General features: G+C 55.6%; 2 protein-coding genes across 11 annotated transcripts in view; both read left to right on the top strand.

The window, feature by feature from the left end:
• Nktr (natural killer cell triggering receptor) overlaps positions 1 to 4,003 on the top strand; it is a 36,227-nt gene extending 32,224 nt beyond the window's left edge. For 3 of the 8 annotated variants that reach the window (XM_048423284.3, XM_085689068.2, XM_048423289.3), the window contains 2 exons: positions 121 to 225; positions 2,141 to 4,003. In XM_048423284.3, coding sequence (XP_048279241.3) covers positions 121 to 225; positions 2,141 to 2,282 — 247 coding nt within the window. In that variant the 3' untranslated portion in view covers positions 2,283 to 4,003. Of the gene's footprint in view, positions 1 to 120; positions 226 to 1,545; positions 1,739 to 2,140 lie in introns of those variants that run through there. The other 5 variants (XM_085689069.2, XM_048423285.3, XM_085689070.2 and 2 more) reach the window with 5 other exon arrangements.
• A 2,762-nt stretch (positions 4,004 to 6,765) lies between these two features.
• Zbtb47 (zinc finger and BTB domain containing 47) lies at positions 6,766 to 17,366 on the top strand. Of its 3 annotated transcripts, none has more exons than XM_048423291.3 (6): positions 6,766 to 6,910; positions 10,002 to 11,486; positions 12,639 to 12,786; positions 13,499 to 13,614; positions 14,358 to 14,502; positions 14,638 to 17,366. In XM_048423291.3, the coding sequence occupies exons 2-6, from the start codon at positions 10,083 to 10,085 to the stop codon at positions 14,910 to 14,912; spliced, it is 2,088 nt and encodes a 695-aa protein (XP_048279248.1). In that variant the 5' UTR covers positions 6,766 to 6,910; positions 10,002 to 10,082; the 3' UTR covers positions 14,913 to 17,366. The 3 variants fall into 3 exon arrangements, with proteins under 3 accessions (XP_048279248.1, XP_085545198.1, XP_085545199.1); XM_085689072.2 differs by lacking the exon at positions 6,766 to 6,910 and adding an exon at positions 7,472 to 7,617; XM_085689073.2 differs by lacking the exon at positions 6,766 to 6,910 and adding an exon at positions 7,509 to 7,700.
• The last annotated feature ends 3,383 nt before the right edge of the window (positions 17,367 to 20,749 follow it).

Here is a 20,749-nt window from a genome sequence, read left to right as displayed (position 1 = left end):
TATGCAACTGTCCTCACACTTCCATAGAGTGCCCGTGTGAGCTAGCACCCTCTGACAGCCCTAAAAAGGAGACTTTCCATATTTGAATGAGAAAATTTAATGTGTGTTATTCTGTTTAAGCAGATCCTACACTTATGATAGCTACTACAGCCGGAGTCGCAGCCACAGCCGCAGCCAGAGGAGTGACAGTTACCATCGAGGGAGAGGTTACAACAGGCGCTCCAGGTAGGTCCTGCTCTAGACCACTGCTGTGACTGTGCACTTGGTGCAGTGGACATCAGTCGATACTTCTCTTCCTGAATTTCATTGGCCTACAGACAGCTATTAAATAAGGGCTTTGGGACTAAGAGTTGCCAGTAATAGTTATTATTTTATAGTTGAAATTAAAATGGATTTTCAAGTGCTCATACACTTTTGAGCAAACTTTTTCTTTTTTTTCTCTTTCTTTCTTTCTTCTTTCTTTCTTTCTTTTTGAGTAAGGAGAAAACCAAATCATGGGTCACTTCTGAAAGTCAGGTAATATACTAGAATAGCCAGGGTTTTTTGTTTTGTTTTTGATTTTAAGAAAGGGTTTCTCTGTGTAGCCCTGTCTATCCTGGGATTAGAGGTGTGTACCACCACTGCCCAGCCAGTTTGTCATTTTATTACATTAATCATAATTATTTGTTTCAGCAGCAGGGTTGAGGTTTATATCGTATCATTTATTTAATAAGATGTAAACCTTTATAACCACTTTTGTATTGTCCCTTGCTGGTGGCTGCAGTCACCCTCCCCCACCCATTGCAACCCCAGAAACCCTTCTACAGTCAGGTGCATATGGCTTCTTTCTTGCTTGAAATGTTGAAGGGATGCCAGCTGTCTTATGCAGGTCCAAATGCCTTAGCACTCACTATGCATGAACCCCTCCACTTACCAGCTCCAATTCCTACTCCATCCTGTAATGTTCTAGAACCTTCTGCCCAGAAGCACAAGTGCCATCTCCATCATTTCCTTTTTCATGTGTCTTAAAGTGATCATGTACCCCCCCCCAACCCCTGCTTTCTAGAAGGTCTCCCCTACAACCCATTGCCCTGGGAACCCCTCACCTCCATCCCAGTGCTAACTCTGAGGCACATTTTTCCTGAACATACCTCTGGGGTTCTCAGTGCACTCACCTACCTGCCTACTGTCCTACACTGTCCTTGAGCTGCTCATTTATGGTGGGATGATGCCTGCCATGACATGCTGACCACCTCTCAGAAACCACTCCGCTAACGCACTGTGATGACCACAGCCAAACCCAAACTTCTTCAGTGAGACTGCCTTTGACCCTTCTGCTGCAGTCTAACCTAGTGTTGACATTCACCGTGGTATAATAGAAAGTAGTTTGCTCAATTTTATGAACGGATTTCAAGTAAATTTAAAAATAAAACCTCACTATTGTAGTTTATATTACCTTAGCCTTGATTTTTGCTCCATTTGCCACTTAAAACCATAGTATTGCCATAGTTAGAACCCAAAGAATAGGAGTTAAAGGTTTTTGTGTTGTTTGGCTCTGTTCCCCAGGAGCGGTAGATCCTATGGCTCAGACAGTGAAAGTGACAGGAGTTACTCTCGTCACCGGAGCCCCAGCGAGAGCAGCAGATACAGCTGAGGCGTCCTTGTACAGAGACTGTATCTTACTGTAGATACCTGGTAACTTAAAGCTGGAGAAACGGACGGCCGTCTGTTGTGCGTCAGTATTACAGCTCAAGTCCAACAGTGGTGTTTCTTGTCACTTATTTACATGTGTGCAGAAAATTTAAAAGTACAGATGTCAACTACAAGTATTTTTATGCCCCATTTTACAGTAGACAACTATGGAATTTTCATTTTCTTGAATCAAGAACTGGTGGAATTGATGTAGGTATCACTTGCAGTGTTACTTTGGATGGAGTGTTTTTGTAGCTCACAGTCCATAAAATTCAGGTCAGTGTTTTCAGGTTTTAGCATCCATGCTGCCAAACAGAATTGTGGAGCTGTCACAGCTGCACGTTCCTGTGTCCCCGTGCTGGTCATAGTCTTGTTTGTGTGTGCTGTCAAATCAGGCCATCCACATCGTATTGACTATGGCCAGTCATGCAGGGTGGTGGCTCATGCTACCATGTCTGCCTTTCCACAGAGACTGCCAGAAGCTCAGCTGTGGTCGTGTTGCTGTTGCAGCTCCCACCTCGGTGCTTGGTGCCTTTGGTTCCTCCTGTACCTTACTTCATATGCTACATGTCCTGATGCCAGAAGATAGAATCATGACTTTTTTTTTTTAATTCACTGGCACCAAAAATTACTTCTTCTGAGCTGGGCTCACTGTGAGTGTAGGGCTTCTCAACAGTTACATGTGGTGGCGGTCTCTTGGACAGAGCCTGCAAGGTTGGCCATCTTGTTTTACACCTGTGTGCTAGAAGAGCCAACTGAAGAGTGAACTTTCAGAAGCAACTCCACAGTCTTTAATTAGCACATCCAGAGACTTTAGCAACAACCAGCCTCTCCCTGTTTGTGTTGAGACCCCCACTGACTCTGTGAAGCCCTGCCTGACCAGAGAAAACCCAGGACAAGATTTGGGGGCAGAAGGATCACAAGCTGCTGCACAGAGAGATGTTCCTGTGGCTTTGCGTGGTTCCTCCAAAAATAATTTAACCTGCAAAAACTAGTTTGAGTTTGTTTCTTTGTTTTACTCTTTAGGTTGTATTCTTTCCCCAAGTGTACTTAATCACCTTAGTGCCGGTTTAATCCTGTTCACAGAAAGAATTCCTGTATATGTTGTCCATGAAGTCTATACCATCCAATCCCAGGCCTTGCTGGTGTATTTGGGAAGAAGAAGATTCCTGGCCTGATGGAGGGAGGCACTGAAGTATGAAAATGGTCTTTCAGAGCATGTGGCTCAGTGTAATAGCATGTGCTTGGCATGTAATGATGCTCTGGGTTCAGTGACCAGCACTCCAAAAATAAATCATGCTGTCACTCTTATGAGGTGGCCGACCATTGTTCAACATGCCAGTAAATATAAGTTCACCATAAAACAGAATAACATCAGCAGTCAGTGCTTGGCTAGTGAAAGTTAAACATGCCGTTTATAGTGGGATTTTTTTTCTAAAAGTTTCCTACAAAAAAGGATGTTTGAATGTACTAGTTGGTGAGAATGCATTCAGAACCCAAACAAACTGCCAAATGGAGTTAGTAAGGAAGGGTCACTGTTGAGCAATGTCGTATTGTTTTGTAGCTGTAGCTGTGTAACAAGTCCCTCAGCCTAGAACAATGCCCGTACACTGTTGACTATCAACTGTATAGCCATGGCTAGGCATGGTGGGGCTGATTTCACTGCTCAGGGGTTCAGGACTGTGGCTGAGGGCTGGAAGGGCACATCCCTCATGAAGACTCTGAAAAGGAGTAACTTTCTTGTGGGCTCCTTTGAGGCTGCCCACATCCCTGCCCCTGGCCTTGCCATCTTCAGCCAGCAGGGATCCTTTGTCTTTCTTCAAAACTTCTGCCTTCCTCCTGTATAAAGGGTCCATATGACTAGATCAAACCAGATCAGAGATCAGTCTCCATCTGAAGTCCAATTGCCAAAGGAGTTGTGGGCATTGGCAGGTTCTGGGGGTTGGCATGGAAAGAGGCAGGGCATGCCACCTACTGCCGCCACGGACAGGGCTTAATCTATCCAGGCAGCTCTCATCTTCAGCAGTGTGGGCCTGGCTGTTTACACTCAAGTGAACTACAAAAATGGCTTTTCTTCCTAACTAGGATCATTCTGTATTTTGAAGTTATTTTTTTAATAAAATTGAATTACGTTGTGTAATGCGCTTAATAGAAAATGCTTTATTGGACAGTTTTGTAACATCCTGTTTACTGCAAATGGCATAGTTGATATTGTCAAATGTAGAAAAGACTTTTGTACATACTAGCAGTGTCTAATTTGTATATACATCGATTTAATTTCCCTACAACTCAAAAAAGATCTTGTAGAAATGAAAATACATGCTAACTTTGAGTCTGTGCCGACTGGTCTTTGCTTGCTTGGACTCCATAATCAGTTTCTGATACAGCAGGTAAAGAGACTTCTCCATGGCAGGTTTGTGGTACAGGAGTGGAGCCAGGGAAAGCCTGGCAGAAACAGGTTTCTCAGGTGGGGTGCAGCTCAATGTTCCTCTACTTAGGAGCAAGTCACCTGACTGCAGTGCCTGTCATCACTCACCTCCTGAGGGAGACCACATACAACCTCACCTCCTGAGGGAGGCAACCTGACTTCTTGTTTGCAGATAAGCTGAGTTTTCTATATAGTCTTTCCAAGTTGGAAAACAGAATTGTCACACCTGGATGCTTTCCTTTAAGATGTAAAGAACATGCCAGGGATGGTAGTCCACACCTTTCACCCCAGCATTAGAGCAGGCAGATCCGTGTGAGCTCAAGGACTGAATATAAGACTGTCCCAAAAAATACATTAAGTAAAATTTAAAATTAGCTAGGTTTGGAAGATGGAGACAGGAGGATCCATGAATTGAAGGCCAACCTAAGCTACATGAAACCCAGTTCCACACCCTCCAAAGAGATGGGGAGGATACTTGGAACTTTATTCTCATCTGGTGGACTGGACAGTACTGGGGCATTGCCGGAGGCTCTGGTCTCACCTTCTGAATTAGCCAGGCATTGGCTGTCCCCACTGTCCTGTGGGGGTGTGGAGGGTGGATGGGGCTCAGTGGTGAAGAGCATGGACTGCTTCCAGAGGATCCAGGTTCAGTTCCCAGCACCCACATAGCAGCTCAGCTGTCTGTCTGACACCCTCACATAAGCATACATGGAAGCACTACACCCATAAATTTTAATCTTAAAAAGTTGGGGCAGATCAGGTTGTCTTGACTGAGGTGGAAATTATTGGTTACTGCAGTCCCTCAGGAACTGGAGGTATGAGGGAGAGAGAGCTCAGCACCCTGGAATCCCCTGCAGACCACAGCAGACTGCATTCCTCTGAGGCCTGGGCCGCCCTGGCCATGGCTGCTTCCTCCCTGTCTCAGAACAGCTTGGTGCCACTGCTATTTTCCTCAGCACCACACCTCAGGCACGCAGTGAGACCCAACTCCACAGCCTGGACTGAGCTCTGAGGACACCAAGAAGTGGAAAGGGCCAGGCCTATGCCTGTGTCCACTGAGCCTCAGCCCTGGATCTCTGCTTCCCCACGTGACAGTGACAAGATTGGGAGAACCCCTGTCCCCAGTTGATGATCCCAGGGGTGCAAGTGTAAAGAAGTGGTGTAGCCTTTCTGCCCTGGCCTGGAGAGGCTGCCTCCTACAGGCTGTGTCCAGGGAGCACTCGCTGTAGAGGAGCCGCAGCTGTAGTGACCAGCCCTTGATGTGGCTGCTGCAGCTCCTCACTCGTTCCAGGGTTGTACAGGACTAGGGGGTCTGGCAGCTTTCTAGAAACTAGCAGGGAGGCGCTCTCTCTAAGACCCGGGAGTTGGTGTGGGAAAAGGAACCTGATGGTTTGCATTAGGCTCCCACACTGTGGCACATTAGTGCTGGGCTCGGCAGCCAGAGCTCAGGCAGATGGAGGAGGCCCCACTGTACAGGAAGGCCACTGCGGCCCTCCAGCCTGCACCACCCCAGGTACTACCTCACCTGTGTTTCCATGTTACCTGGTGCGCAAAGGGAACCCCAAGCAGTTTGGGGCTGTCTCCTTGCTCTCAGAAGTGAAGTCTGAACTCGAGTCACCCAGCTTCCGGGGGCAGTCCCATGCTGGTGAGTTCTCCAGCCCTATTCACCAGTGGAGCTTGAGGTTGTCTTGCCCCTCCAGAAGTAGAGTGCCCCTGGTCAGTCCCGTTCTCAGACCTCGCTCCAGCTGGACACCTGCACTCAACAGGAGTCTTGGCTGGCTGCACCCCACCTCCTGACCACCCAATTCTGCAACCAAGACAAGCCCAGGGTGTCCTGGATTTCTGGGTCAGAGGTCAGGCTCTGCTCTGGTACAGCTGAGGCCTGGGGTGGGGGCACAAGGCCATCACTCAAAGGGCCAGCATCCTTCCTGTGGTTAGGTTGGCCACTACACCCAGCTTCCAGCCTCCTGGCACAAGGTTCTTCTGTCTGCATGCCTAGTCTCCCTGTGGGACCCTGTCCCCGACCACCCAGTGGGTAGATAGCCTTGCCCTTCCCCCATTGCAAGTCAGTGCAGCGATCCAGAGTCAGAAGAGAAATGGTTGTTGGAAGTGACAGGCGGCATCCTGATAACTGGCCTTTCTTGCTTTAGCCTAGAACCCCGCGAGCTCAGTCAGGCATCTGTGCCTTCGTGCAAGCAGCTCGCTCTCCCAGCTACAGGGCATGTCCTGCTCAGATGGAGGAAGGGGCCTTCCTCTGTCCCCACCTGACTCAGCTTCCCGGGCTCAGGGGTAGCCAGCCCAGTGTCCTCGTGGGAGAGCCTTGCATTCTTAGGGGACTGACCCTCAGCTATTTGATGACACCTGTCTAGCTCTAAAGAAAGAACCACAGCCCCCTGCCCACCATGAGGAAGGCGTATACCCAGGGAGGTCGCGGAGAGTGGAGTGGAGAGGTCGGGCTGGTATAGGGCTGGGAGAGTGACTCGGCTCAACAGCGGCCGCTGGATAAGGGTGCGGGGCGTCCAAAGGAGAGACCACGGTGGTAGCCCGTGGTCCCGCCCTGCCTCCGCTCAGCCTGGCAGCGTTCCTTAGCAGCCTCCTGCCAGCACAGCCAGCCCCCTGCCCCCACCGAGTCGGTGCCAGAGCAGCATTCCGCAAGTCGGGCTGCATCTCCCCAGCGGAGGCTGCGCGGAGAGGCCACTCGGCCGGGCCTGGGCCTCTGGCCTCCCACCCGGCTGTCCCGGGCAGGTCATCTGAAAGGCTTTTCTCTCTGCGGCGGCGGCTCAGAGGCCTTGGGCAGCCAAAGGCCACTAGGTAGGTCGCAGAGGCGCAGAGCAAAACGCGTGGGAGGCCGAAGCAGCTGGGGACCCCAGACTCACCCCCAAGTCGGAGCAGCCGGGACCACAGGGGGGCGGGTTGTGAGCATGGCTGGGGTGCGGGGCTCAAGGGAGCAGGTGGGTAGGGGGCTGGCTCGCCCAGCTCAGTGACCTCACGCCTACCCTGGCCCCGCCCCCGTGGAGCAGCAGGAGGACACACGGGTTCGGCTCCGGGATGAACTTCCCCGCAGACAGGGTCTCAGCGAGGGAGGGTGGGGTCGCGTGGTTCAAACGCTCCCAGGTCGGCTGCCCGCCCGGCCCGGGGAACCCCGAGGCTCTCCGCGGGGCAGCCGCATCGGTACGGCGCGCACCACGCGCGTCCGCGCCCGCGCCCCTAGCCCGCACGCAGGGCGGCCTGGCCCTTTAAGCGTCCAGACGGCGGCCCCAGCTGACGCGCGGGCTCCAATCGGCGCCCCGCGCCCCCCGCCCGCCGCGCCCGAGGCTCCCGGGCCGCAGCTGCTCGGCCGGGACTCGCCGCGGCCCTGCGCCTCCGCCCGCTCGCCCGCCCGGCCGCGCCCCCGGGGCCATGGTCGCGGGGGCGGCCCCCTGCGCGGCGCTTCATGGGGCGGCCCGGGCCCGGGCCCGGCCGCCGGGGGCAGCGCGATCCTGCGGGGCCCTGTGAGCTCCCAGCACCGCGGCACCATGGTACGCAGGGCCCTGCCTGTCCCCCCTCTTATCCGCCCACCTGCGAGCGCCGCCTTTCGGAGCGCACGGTCCCGCGGGACCCGGTACGGGGGCTGGAGCGACCTGACCCCTCCCACGAGGGTTCTCGACCCTGTCTGCTGGGTGTCCGCAGGCCGGGAGTGCGGCGCGGCGGCGCGGCTAGGGGGTGAAATTCCTGGGGTGGGGGTGTAGGAGCGAAAGGCCGAGGTCTTGCTGCGAGCGGGCGGAGGGGGGGCTCTTCTCTGCGCCCGGACGGCGCCGCCCCGGGGCTGGTAATGGGGGAGGGGGTAAAGGGGGAGTCGGATTCCCGCCCAGGCCTTGGGCCACGTGGGCGCTGCAGCCGCCCTGCTGGAGATCGGGACGGCTCCGCACCGAGGACAGGGGGGCGCCCACAGCTGGAGTGGAAACTCCTGTGTGACCTTGGGCCGGTCCCCTGCTGTCTCTGAGCCAGGCCTCTCCAAAGAAGGCGTCCAGAAGTCACGAGCCCGTACCCCTGCTCGGCCTGGGCTCTCTTACGCTGCCCGGGGAGGACCGGATGGCTTGACTGTCCCCAGGGTTCACCAGATGGCCCTCAGGAGTCAGAAGCTTGGTGGCCTCTGCAGGTGTCCCCCTGGGGGAAGGACTGCTGCTGGAGCTGGCAGCTTAGCCAGGTGGAGAGAGGCCTCCTCAGCTTCACGGAGCAGAAGCATCTGGCCAGAGACCCACAGCTGGTGGCACTGAGTGGGAGGGGCTGGGCCCACAGCTGGGCCTGGCCACTTGGCTGGGAAGTGGCTTTGGAAATGCATGGGTTCCTGCCAGGCTCAGATGCCCGTAGGTGGGCCGTGGTGGGGTTTGGGGGGCGGTGAGGAGGTCTGTAAGGAAGAAGAGGGTCCCCAGGCGTGGGGTGTGTGGTATGCAGGCCTTTCCTGCCATCATCCATCCCCTCAGTAGTGCAGACACGGGTCACCTGCAGGTGCAGTGACTGGGAATGGTGTGGGGACCGTTTGGCTGGTTCCCAGACCCCACTCTTCCAGCCCACCTTACTCAGAACTCACTCAGCCATCTAACCACTTGGAGTGCCCCAGCCGGAAGGAAGGGGTACCCAAGCAGAGCTGGGTGGCCACAGCTCCAGGAGGCAGTGCCTCTTGGGGCCTCAGTTTCTCCATCTGTGCAGCAGGGATTTGTTCCAGAGGGTGAATCCGAGTGATTCAGAGAAGGACAGATGGGCGGAGCTCCATGCCACGTCCCAGCTAGATGGGCCAGCAGTTCTGGGGTAGAGTCAAAGATGGGTGGCTCTTGGGTGATGGAAGGAACGTGAGGAAGGTGATATTCGTTGTCGGCAGAGCTGAGGGCAGAAAGTTGGTATGTGCTGGGCTGCTCTCTGGAAGGGCACGGGCTCAAGACTCCCTGGACTCTCCCCCAGCCGGCTTCTGACAAGGGAACTCAGACCTGGTCCTCTCTGTCTGGCCCACCCACTGCTGACAGGAGAACCGACTGACCAGGTCCTTGGACCTCTGAGGAAGAGGTGCTGGGCTTATGTCCCCCACTGGGGCATGTCGGCACTCAGACATGGCAAGCTTTTATCTTGCCAGGAGAGTCTGAGCTGCCAAGGCTGGCCTGCATGGGCCTGGACTGGCCAGTGTTGTGTGCTGAGCTCCAGGCCCTAAGCAAGGGATAAGACCGGCCGTCTCTGTCACCCAGCTCTGGGTGTTCTCTGGCAGTCTGATCTAGTGGTCTTTAAGGTCCCTAGGGCTCTTAAGGAGATACGGCCTCCAGGACAGTGCTGTCTTCAAACTTCTAGGCCTGGGCATCATCCCAGCCACGCTGAGGTGTCCTGTTGGGAGTCTGGTAAACACAGCCCTCCCGAAAGGGCCCTGGGTGCAAGGAGCTGATGTGGCCAGGGTGGGAGGAATGATGGGCTGGGCCTAGACGTTTTCAGCCCGTTGTCCCCCAGTAACCCCTGAAGGCCTTTCCTGGCCACTGAGTGGATCCCCCAGATGCAGCCTGGGCACTGTGGTAGAAGCTGGGTTTCCGGTGGCTCATCACTGAGCAAGCCCTTCTCTGTCAGTGTGGTGGGATGGTCAGGGCACGCGGAGGAAGAGATGGAGCCCAGTGGGACACAATAAATGCTGATCCTGGGGTGACCCCTAGTCCTCCTATACTTGGGCTTCCTGGAAAGCCCCACATCCCAAGAAGCCCCACCTATCTGGACAGGTGGTTCACACGGCCCCTGTCCCTTCCCTTCTCTGTGTGACCGTCCTGTGTGTGCACAGGAGAGCTAAGAGAGGAGGCCCAGAGTGGCCACCTGGGCACAGGTCCCAGGACCTCCCACACTGGGCAGGGGCAGGCAGTGGCTGGTCCTTACCTCCCTGTGTCCTGGCCCACAGTTGCTGGTTGAGAAGACTACAGACTCCCCGGCGGCAGAGTTCTCGCTGGTGGAGGACGTGGCCCTGCACTTCGCCTGCTTGATGGGCCGCCTGAATGAGCAGCGCCTCTTCCAGCCAGACCTGTGCGACGTGGACCTGGTGCTGGTGCCCCAGCGCAGCGTGTTCCCCGCGCACAAGGGGGTGCTGGCCGCCTACAGTCAGTTCTTCCATTCGCTCTTCACGCAGAACAAGCAGCTGCAGCGGGTCGAGCTGTCTCTCGAGGCGCTGGCGCCCAGCGGCCTGCAGCAGATCCTGAACTTCATATATACGTCCAAGCTGCTGGTGAACGCGGCCAACGTGCACGAGGTACTCAGCGCGGCCTCGTTGCTGCAGATGGCGGATATCGCAGCCTCCTGCCAGGAGCTGCTGGACGCTCGGTCTCTGGCGCCCTCGGGCCCCGTGGCCCTGGCGCAGCCAGCTGCCAGCTGTGCCCCAGTGCCTCCGCCCCCCTACTACTGTGATATCAAGCAAGAGGCAGATACCCCAGGCCTACCGAAGATCTACGCCCGAGAAGGCCCTGACCCCTACTCTGTGCGCGTGGAGGACGGGGCAGGGACCGCTGGGGACTCTGCTGCTCCAGGGCCAGCACAGCCATTGCTCTTCAAGGAGGAAAAGGAAGGGACCCCTGAGGAGGCCGAGCCCCCTGGTAGCCTGTGCAAACTAGAAGGTGGAGAGGGACTAGGGTCGGAATTGGGTGCCTCGGGCACCTATGGGCGCCAGGAGCAGTCACAGATCATTGTGGAGGTGAACCTCAATAACCAAACATTGCATGTGTCCACTGGGCCTGAGGGCAAACCGGGCTCTGGGGCCACCGTGGTGCTGGACCAGGAGGATGGGGTGCAGGAACATTCAGAAGAAGAGGAGGAGGAAGGAGGAGGTAGTGGAGTGGGAGAGGAGGAGGAGGAAGAGGAGGAGGAAGAAGAGGGAGGCAGCCAGGGAGAGGAGGAAGATGAGGAAGGGCCCAGTGAGCAGGAGGATGAGGAGGAGGCGGATGGGCCCAGCGAGCAGGATGCGGAGAGTTCGGAGGAGGAGGGGGAGACTGAGAGCAGGCAGGACCCTGCGGGTCCGGCAGGGTGTCAAGGTAGCCAGGTGGACCCTCCACTGCACGGCCGAATGTCCACACGGTCCCGGGGGCAAAGCGCTCAGCGCCGAGCTACCCCTGAGCCGGAGGAGGCTGGGCGCAGAGGCGGGAAGAAGCCCAAGGCCTCGGGAGCTCTTCCTGCGACCCAGGCAGCTGACGGACTGGGGGCCAAGGTGAAGCTGGAGGAGAAGCAGCAGCACCCGTGCCAGAAGTGCCCTCGGGTCTTCAACAACCGCTGGTACCTGGAGAAGCACATGAACGTGACACACAGTCGCATGCAGATCTGCGGCCAGTGCGGGAAGCGCTTCCTGCTGGAGAGTGAGCTGCAGCTGCATCGGCAGACGGACTGCGAGCGCAACATCCAGGTGAGACGCTGCCCAGACAGCGCCGGGGACCTGCGGTGGAGCTGCCTGAGTGCATGAGGTCAGGGACTTTAGGAACCAGGGAGGGTGTGTCTAGGGCCCCGGAGCTGCCCGTGCAGGTACGTCGGATGTATGTTACACCAGAGTGTGCACAGGAGGGAAGGGGCTTGCCTGGAGAGGCTGCCACCCTTCGCTGCCCCCAGAGTCACTGCATAGAGCAGTGGCCCATGGGGGAGAGGGGGAACGACCCCTGTGTTCAACTCTGTGGAGGTTCCAGCTCCCTGGAGAAAAAAGACTGGATGAGAAAGTTGGAAAGAAGTGTGTGTGTGTGTGTGTGTGTGTGTCTCAGGGGGGTGCTGGCAGGACACAACACACACACACACACATTCTCTCTCTCTCTCTCTCGTGTGTGTGTGTGTGTGTGTGTGTGTGTGTATGTGTATGTGTGTGTGGTGGTGCTGGGATGACTGCCCGGGCTGCATCTGTCTGAACACACCCCAGCATGTGCATGCAATACACACACACACACATGCACACACAAAGCCAGCTAATTTTCTGGCCACAGGTAGGCGGGTGTTAATTACCTGAACTAATTGCTAGTTGTGATGCCAGTGGGGAAGGTGTGACCTGGTGACCTGCCCATCCCCCACTCTGCACCTGTTGCTTGCCCTCGGCTGTTTCTCAGCAATCCTTTCTGCACCTTAAGCCACCCCAAGGGGATGAAGCCTCTACTCCTTCCTGCCAAGTCTGTGGCCTCCCGCCTCTGGGGCTACTGCTGGGATGAGCAGGACCAGAGTCCAGGAGAGCAACCCTCAGCCCAGCCACCCTTCGCTGCTGAGGAAGCCCTAGTAGCCTCTACAGCCTGTAGAGCCCGCTCTAACAAGGACCCAAAGGGTCCTCCACCCACCGGTACAGCTACCACGCCTGACATAGTCTACAGCCTCTTGCCTGAGCAGGAATGCCTGGAAAAGCCAGAGGGGGAACCTGGAAATGGTACCCCGACAGCCACATGGATGGGTCTGGGGGGAGTCAACCCAGCTTCAGGACATCAGATCCGGCCATCTTACCAGTGCTCTACAGATGGGGAAACTGAGGCTGTAGAGGAGCCGAAGCTAGCTCTGGCTCACACCCAAAGTTCTGCTCCTCTTCCCATAGTGTGTAACGTGTGGCAAAGCCTTCAAGAAGCTCTGGTCCCTGCATGAGCACAACAAGATCGTGCATGGCTACGCAGAGAAGAAGTTCTCCTGCGAGATCTGTGAGAAGAAGTTCTACACCATGGCGCATGTGCGCAAGCACATGGTCGGTGAGTCCCTGCCAGTGCCGGGTGGGCAGAGGACGGGCCTCCGCTGACTGTCAGAAAGGCTTGCATCCAGGTGATGGGAAGGTTGGGGAAGTGACGCCCAGGCGGGCAGTTTGCCTGGCGTGTCAGGATGCCCCAACAAGCTGGCACACGGCTGGCCAGGCTGTGAGCCCTGGTGTGGAAAGGGGCAGCTTTTCCTGAATTACACGATTCTGTGTGGGCTGGCACGGTCCTGTCTCGATGTGACAGCCACTGGGCCTCTCATGCTTCCTCACCACCCACGCTCAGGCAGGGCTGCACTTCTTCAGGTGGGCCTGGCTGCGCGTCTAGAGTTCCCGTGTTCACCTGTTCTCATCTGGGCTCCAAGCTCCAGAGAGGAGTGATCATCTAGACAAATGGCCCTGCAGACACGCTCCCTTTCTCCACGGGAGAGTGTCAACTGAATGGGACTGGGACCCTGGGGTCTAGGTCTTGGCCGGGAGCATGCTGGGTAACCAGACTTGTGATCTGAGCTGGGAGGGCTCTCTCCAGATGTTTTCTTCATTGATCTTCAGTGTCCCTGGGCCCAAGGCCGAGGCCCTCTCCTTGGGTGTGCTGTTGAGTTCAGTATTACCCCCCCTCAAGAAAGTGGGGCGCAGGACTGCCAGAGGGCGGGTCTGAAAATGGGGGTTCAGGTAAGTGCCCTGGAGAAGTGACAGCCGGTACCCACCCGCAGCCCACACCAAGGACATGCCCTTCACCTGCGAGACCTGTGGGAAGTCCTTCAAGCGCAGTATGTCTCTCAAGGTGCACTCGCTGCAGCATTCCGGGGAGAAGCCTTTCCGCTGTGAGGTGAGCTCTGCTTCCTGCTGGCTGCAGGGGTCCCCTTGGATAGGGAGGGAGGGAGGCCAGGGGTCTGGGTTGGCTGCATGAACCTGTAATCCCAGCACTGGAGAGCGGAAGCTGCGTGAGTAGGAAGTCAAGATCAATGTCAGCCATAGAACGAGCTTGGGGGCAGACGAACAAACCAAAGGGAAGATGGGGGGGGGGGTAGCCAGTCAGAAAAACACTTGCTTTGTAAGTGTGAGAATCTGAGCTTCAATCCAAATGGTTGGTTTGTTGGTTTTTGTTGTTTTTTTATTACATTAAAGACGGGCATGGAGGAACAGGCTCGTACTTCAGTGTTGGGGAGGCAGAGACAGGTGGGTGCCTGGAGCTCACTGGCCAATCAGTACAACCTGAAAAGGTCCAGACCAGTGAGAGGCCCTGTCTCAAAAACAGCAAAGATGGAGGGCACCTGAGGAAACATCAGAAATTGACCACACGGGTCTATCTATCATGGAGACACACACACATGCTCACACATGTACACATGGAGTTTCAGGTTGGGTGAGCCAGGATACATCTGTCAATGTGGATACACACACACACACACACACACACACACACACACACACACGAAGTTTGGGGTTGGGGGAGCCAGGATACATCTATCAATGTGGACCCACACACACATACACACACATACACACACACAGAGTTTCGGGTTGGGAGAGCCAGGGCAAGGATGTCTGCAGCTCTTCCCCTCCCTGCAGAACTGCAATGAGCGCTTCCAGTACAAGTACCAGCTGCGTTCACACATGAGCATCCACATCGGTCACAAGCAGTTCATGTGTCAGTGGTGCGGCAAGGACTTCAACATGAAGCAGTACTTTGACGAGCACATGAAGACACACACAGGTGCGTGCCTCCCCCCGTGTGTGCGCGCCTCCCCCCAGGCCTCAGTTCACCTCTGGGCCCCCTTGTCCCCGAGTTGGATGGGGTGCAGTGAGAGCTAGGGCTGGCTGTAACACCCCTGTGCCCCTCCAACTGCAGGGGAGAAGCCATACATCTGCGAGATCTGTGGCAAGAGCTTCACCAGCCGCCCCAACATGAAGCGGCACCGGCGCACACACACGGGAGAGAAGCCCTATCCATGCGACGTGTGTGGCCAGCGCTTCCGCTTCTCCAACATGCTGAAGGCACACAAGGAGAAATGTTTCCGAGTCAGCCACCCACTGCCCAGTGACCCCGCCACCCTGCCCACCGCACACCTGCAGCCCACAGCCCCACCCTTCCCCACTGCAGCTCCCAGGCTGGACACCAACTGACACCCAGCACAGGCCCTCCTGGCCAGGGACAGCAGAAACACAGGCTGGGGGCTGTGCTGCGGCTGGATACCCCTGGCACTGGGTCCTGGTGCATGCTGGGAGCCCCTTCTGCAGCTCTAACAAGTTTTACTCCTTTGGGAGTAAAGGAACAGAGGGGGACTGGTTGGCTCCACCCCTCCAGGTGAGGGGTACTAGAAGCAGCAGATGCAGGCCAGGAGCCAGGCAGGGCCTGGGTCAGCCTCACCTGCTCACCCCAGCTTCCCTGTGCCCACAACTTACTCCCTAGGATGGGAGGGTTTGGGGAAAATTTGGGTGCACCCCTGTTGAAGGAGTTGTAGACCAGACCCCCCCCCCCAGGAGGCCTGTAGCCAGGGAGGCCTGCAGGGTAGGGGAGAGGCAGGATGTAAAGGCTGCAGACCCCCTCTGTGTGGGGCAGGTGGGGGCTGGCCCCCATGGGTTCCTTTTCCTATTCACATCCCTGCCAGGCAGGTTCAGGGATCCTCAGCCTGCGCTGGACTCTTCAAGAGCCCCAAATCCTGGAAGGAACCTCTCCAGGTGCTGGGGACCAAGCCTTCAGGGGGTGGAGAAGCTAAATCCCCAGCCCCAGCTTTCAGGGGTTCTGCAGGAGAGTGAGATGCCAGGGGTGGGCCCCCTAGGAGCCTCAGGCAAGCAGTTCAGGGTTTCACGGTGCTATCTGTGGGTCAAGGGACAGGGAGCTGTCCACAGGGCACCCCTGTCCCTTACCAGCCTGCCTGGCTGGACTCCCCCACCAGGAGACACGTGCATCTGTGTCTGCTCCCCCGAGGCCCACACGAGGCCTCCTCTTCTCCAGGGTCCAGGCCACTACTTGCCTCTGGCTGGCTCCTGGCCCCTCCTGCACTCCGCACTGTCTGATGTCTGGTGTGCCACAGTTCAGCCAGGGAGAGAAGCCAGTGTGCTTAGGCCCCTATGGGAGCAGGGAGCTCAGCCAGTGCCCAGTGCTTGCCCTTGTGAGGCAGGCACTAATAGGTGACCCTTCTCTGTTGTCATTTAATGTCCTTATTCCTGCGTTTGGATGGGAGAGTTTCCATAAGCTGCAATTCCTCGTCCCGATCTCCCTCTGTTCATAAGCTTCTGTTCCTTACACTCTGCACCTTACTCCTCCCCGTCACCGCCTTCCCAGCATGGCCGCACTGGGAAGAGGCCTGTGCCTGCACCGGTGGAGGGTGCCACACCCCTCCGACCTCAGAGGCCCATGGCGTTGGGACAGAGGGCTGGGGACATTTTAATCATCAATAAACGAAGCACTTTATTCTGTACAGGTGTGGGCAGGCCCAAGGCGCCCTGCTGACTCTGCTCTCCTCTGGGCTAGGAAGGTCTGAGCGGTCAGGTTCCCCGGTGTAGGCACCGTTCCCCAGCCTGGAGAGTCGGGCTGCAAGTGTAGCCTCAGGTCCCTCTGTGTCCACGGGGCAGACAGGTAGGGACCCTGTCTGAGAAAGGAAGGTTTCCCATCCGGCTGAAGTCTCCCGCCTCACTGCCCAAGGTCGGGGCTTCCGGCTCCTTTAGCTTAGCTGTTCTTCCCTTTAATCTCTGGGCTTCCACGATGTCCTCAGGGACCCCTTCCCTGCCCCTTACTATTTCTAACCTTTGGCCCCAGTGCCTGGCAGCTCTCCAGAGCTGGCTCACATTTTCAAAAAAAGAAAAACAAAAAGCTGACCACCTCAAGTGGTCCCCACTCTCGTCAGTTGCTGGCCCTGATGACCGTCATGGGGCTAGGACCCAGGTCTATCTGGCCATTCTTCAGTAAGCAGCAATCTGAAGGGTAGGGACTGGGAATGAAGCCCTGTCCCAGGAGTTGAGTTTCCCACACCCTTCTCCCTTCCCCAGGGGCCAGACAGGTCCTGGGTACTGACTGTGATGGTTGCCGTGAGGAAGGTGGGCACAACCCTCTCTTCCCCAAGGCTGCTGTGTGCCTGGTGCTACACACATCACCCTACCGACATGGAGTTCCCTGTGCTTCTTGATGCTGTAGAATTGGGGTTTGTGTCTAGTGTCTACACTTTTAAAAAGATAACCAAGTCCCTGAACGTTGGCATTAAGGAACCGGAGCATGGTGGGAACTTCCAAGGCCCACCCAAGAGACGGTGGCCTTGGGACCATCACTTCTGGGAAGATTTGCTGGGGTTTCTTGCCCAGCTGGACTTGGTAGAACTAGTCCTGGGCCCACTTCTCTGAAGTGATGCAAGATGCTCTGGTCTTGGAGCAGTTGATAGGGCGTCTCCATGGAGACCTGGTGTGGTCTGAACCCAGGGATGGCCACTTCCATGTCTCCTCACGGGTCTAGATGATGGCAAGAAGGCTAGACAGATGTGTGGAACTTTGAAGTCTGGTTGTATATGACACCTCACGGTTCCAGGGTGGGGACAGTAGGCATTCAAGGAGGATCGATGGGGAATAAACTCAGTACCACTCCTGGCCTTTGGCCCAGCCTCTTCTTTATGTGTTGCTGCCTTGAGTAGGGCTGGCAGATGCCCCTGCATCTCAGCACACAGCCCCGTGGGCATTTAGGGCATTCACAGGGGCCCAGTGTTCTCACTCAGAGCTTGGATGAGATGGGCCCCACACTGCATCTGGGTCTTGGGTCACATACAGAAAGACCCCAAAGACCTGAAGTTCTGGGGTCTGATGTGGTGGCCCCAAGGCAGCACCCATGAGACCCCAGGGTCTAGTCCTGGAGTCAGCAGGGCCTACCCATCTCATTTGCCAGCTCAGCCCTCTGGCACGTTTGAGTTGGGAACCTCACGAGTATTTCCTGCCACTCACGCTCCACTTGGTGGAATCCTGGACCCTGGAGACACGGGTCTCCACAGCTATGATCTGTCACCCTGCCCTTGGGCGCAGAGTGCCTCAGACCTGGAGGCCTGGTAGGGAGGCTGTGGATGAGTTGGCTGTCTCCTGCTTCAGGAAACAATCTAGATGTGGCAAGCATGCCTGTAACACCCTCTTGGGAGGCAGAAACGAGGGCTCGGAGTTCAAAGCCCACCTTTGGCCACACACTGAGTTCCAGGCCAGCTTGCCCTGTGGAATTGACACCCTGTTTCAGAAAACCCTAAGACTCGGAACAAGCTGTGATGTGAGGGGCTGCTGCTTTTGTGGTTTGGTTTTTAAGACAGGGTTTCTCTGTGTAGCCCTGGCTGTCCTGGAACTCACTCTGTAGACCAGACTGGCCTTTAACTCAGAGATCCACCTGCCTCTGTCTCCCAAGTGCTGGGATTAAAGGCATATGTGCCACCACTGCCCAGCCATGAGTGGGCTTCTTGGGAGAATCCTGTTATGTTCCTTTCTCTCGCCTCTGCCCTCTGTCCCTCAGGGTGCCATTTCCACACAGGGCCCTGGGCTGTAAGCTGTGGGTGTCAGACAGCGGTCAGAGTGCCTAGAACATGTCTGTTCCCCCAGGGTATAGGGCCCAGGTTGTGTCTTACCCCTTGGCCTGAAGCCCAGGTGGAGAGGCTGTACTTTGTCTATGCATGCGTGGTTCAAAGGCCTGGTAGGTATCAACAAGAATAAGACATGCCCTCTGGCTTAGCAGTTTTCTCCAGCCTTCTCTTGCTATGACACGGCTTCTTAGCTGTGTCTGATAAGTAGCTCAGGTGAGGCTGGGTTCCTCTGTGGTGACAAGCCACCGTACTTCAGGGCCACAACACCTGTGACCCCGTGAGGTCTGTGGGAGAGAATGACAGATGACTTGGATCTGTGGCATGACCATGCTGATGCGGGTCTCCAGAATGACGGGCTAGGGTGGGAAGAGCATGCTGTCATTCAGAGGTGACTTGCTACTGTGTCATTATCTAAGGTTCCATGGCCAAGCCCTACTTCCAGGTGATGTGTAAGGAGAACCCTAGTGAGTGGCCGAACTGAGGAGAGTTCTAGGATGTAGCGGGCAGCAGCGCCCTCTCCTGCACCGTGCCTTGGTCTCCACTGCCAGGCAGTGGGACACCTGAGAACTGAGGCAGGAGGATTGATTGAGCCCAGAAGTTTGAAACCAGCCTACATCATAGACCTTTTCTCAAAATGAATATAGCTTTAAAAATACATGGTGTGGGGCTGGAGAGATGGCTCAGTGGTTAAGGGCACTGCCTGCTCTTCCAAAGGTCCTGAGTTCAATTCCCGGCAACCACATGGTGGCTCACAACCATCTGTAATGAGGTCTGGAGCCCTCTTCTGACCTGCAGGCATATTCGCAGACAGAATTTGTATACATAATAAATAAATATTTAAAAAAAATACATGGTGTGAGTGTACATTCACGTGTGTGAGTGCTGACATGGCTGTGTAGAGGTCGGAGGGTGGCCTACAGTGTCAATCCTCACATTTTGGGGGGTGAGAGCAAGATTTCTTATTTTTCTACTTTGTAGGCCAGGCTAAGTGGCCTCAAAGCATCCGAGTGTCCGTCTATCGTTGTCTCCTGTCTTCCCATGGAGTTGCTGGATTTCAGGCTCGTGTGCCGTGCCCAGCATCACGTGGACTCTGCCCTTTGTCCACTGAGTCATTGTCTACGGTTTCTGTTGCCGTGACTAAAGACCATGACCAAAGAGCAAACTGGGGAGGAAAGGGTTTATTTGATTTCAGATTATGGTCCATCATTGATGGACGTCAGAACAGGATCTCAAGCAGAGATGCAATCTAGAGGCAGGAGGAGCTGATGCAGAGGCCGTGGAGGGGAGCTGCTTACTGACTTGCTCCCCATGACTTGCTCAGCCTGCTTTCTTATAGACCCCAGGACCACCAGCCCAGGGATGGCCCCACCCACCATGGACTTGGCCCTCCCCCAAATGATCACTAGTTGAGAAAATGCCTTACAGCTGGATCTCATGAAGGCATTTGCTCGACTGTAGCACAAATAATAAAAACACAGACACAGATATTGGGGTTCAACCTGGAGGTCAAAAAAGCAAAGCAGTCAGCCCCTGGCTCTTACATCTATCCTCAGAATGAGAGTGAACTGAAAGCTGTCTCCTCCCGTTTTACACTCCTCTCTAGTGCTGGGATTAAAGGCGTGCGTGCACCACTACCAACTGGTTTCTATGGCAAACTAGTACCACCACTGCCCGGTCTGTAAGGCTGACCAGTGTGGCTGTTTTGCTCTCTGATCTTCAGGAAAGCTTTATTTATCAAAATACAAATGAAATATCACTACACTCAAATGAGGTGTCTTCTGCTCTGATGACTCCAGCTTGCATCAAGTTGGCACAAAACCAGCCAGTGGTCATCTCCTACACAAATTCATGTATGCACACACACGCCCTGTGTAACTGAATAAGACCTTGGACTTCTTGATCTCCCCCATGCTGAGGGGGTTATATGTAACACTGGAGATCCAGCCCAGGGTCTTGCATGCTAGGCAAGCGCTCTCCCAACTGAGCTAAATTGAGCTGTATCCCTACCTGGAATATACCTTTTGTCTGGGGTGGGGGTGTAAAATATAAAGTGTGGAGAGAGTCTGAGATAAAAGGCAACAACAACAGCCCCAAGGCCTTGTCTGGAGGTGGGAGAAACCTGTAGCTGTCCACAGATGGTCTTTGGAACCTGAGGGAGTGGGGAGCACAGGCCCCATCTTTCCACGTGTCTCCAGGAGCAGCTGAGCAGCCCCCACCTTGACTCTTCTCCACACCCGTGCCTAGCCCCCATAGCCCCAGGGACTTCTGGGTAAAACCAAGGCTCTCTGCAGCTCCCTGAGGCTGCCCACCCCGCAGGACATGAAGAAACAGAGACCCAGAGAACTGAAGCCACTGGCATGAGCAGACGCTAACCAACAACCTCCTCTGCCATCAGAGGTAGGCATATGTCATCGTTCAGCA

This window comes from Myodes glareolus, chromosome 4 (genome assembly GCF_982192425.1).
Source record: "Myodes glareolus chromosome 4, mMyoGla1.1, whole genome shotgun sequence".
NCBI classification, from domain to species: Eukaryota; Metazoa; Chordata; class Mammalia; order Rodentia; family Cricetidae; genus Myodes; species Myodes glareolus.
The sequence above is the reverse complement of the archived record's forward strand: the minus strand, read 5'-3'. Positions and strand labels throughout refer to the sequence as shown.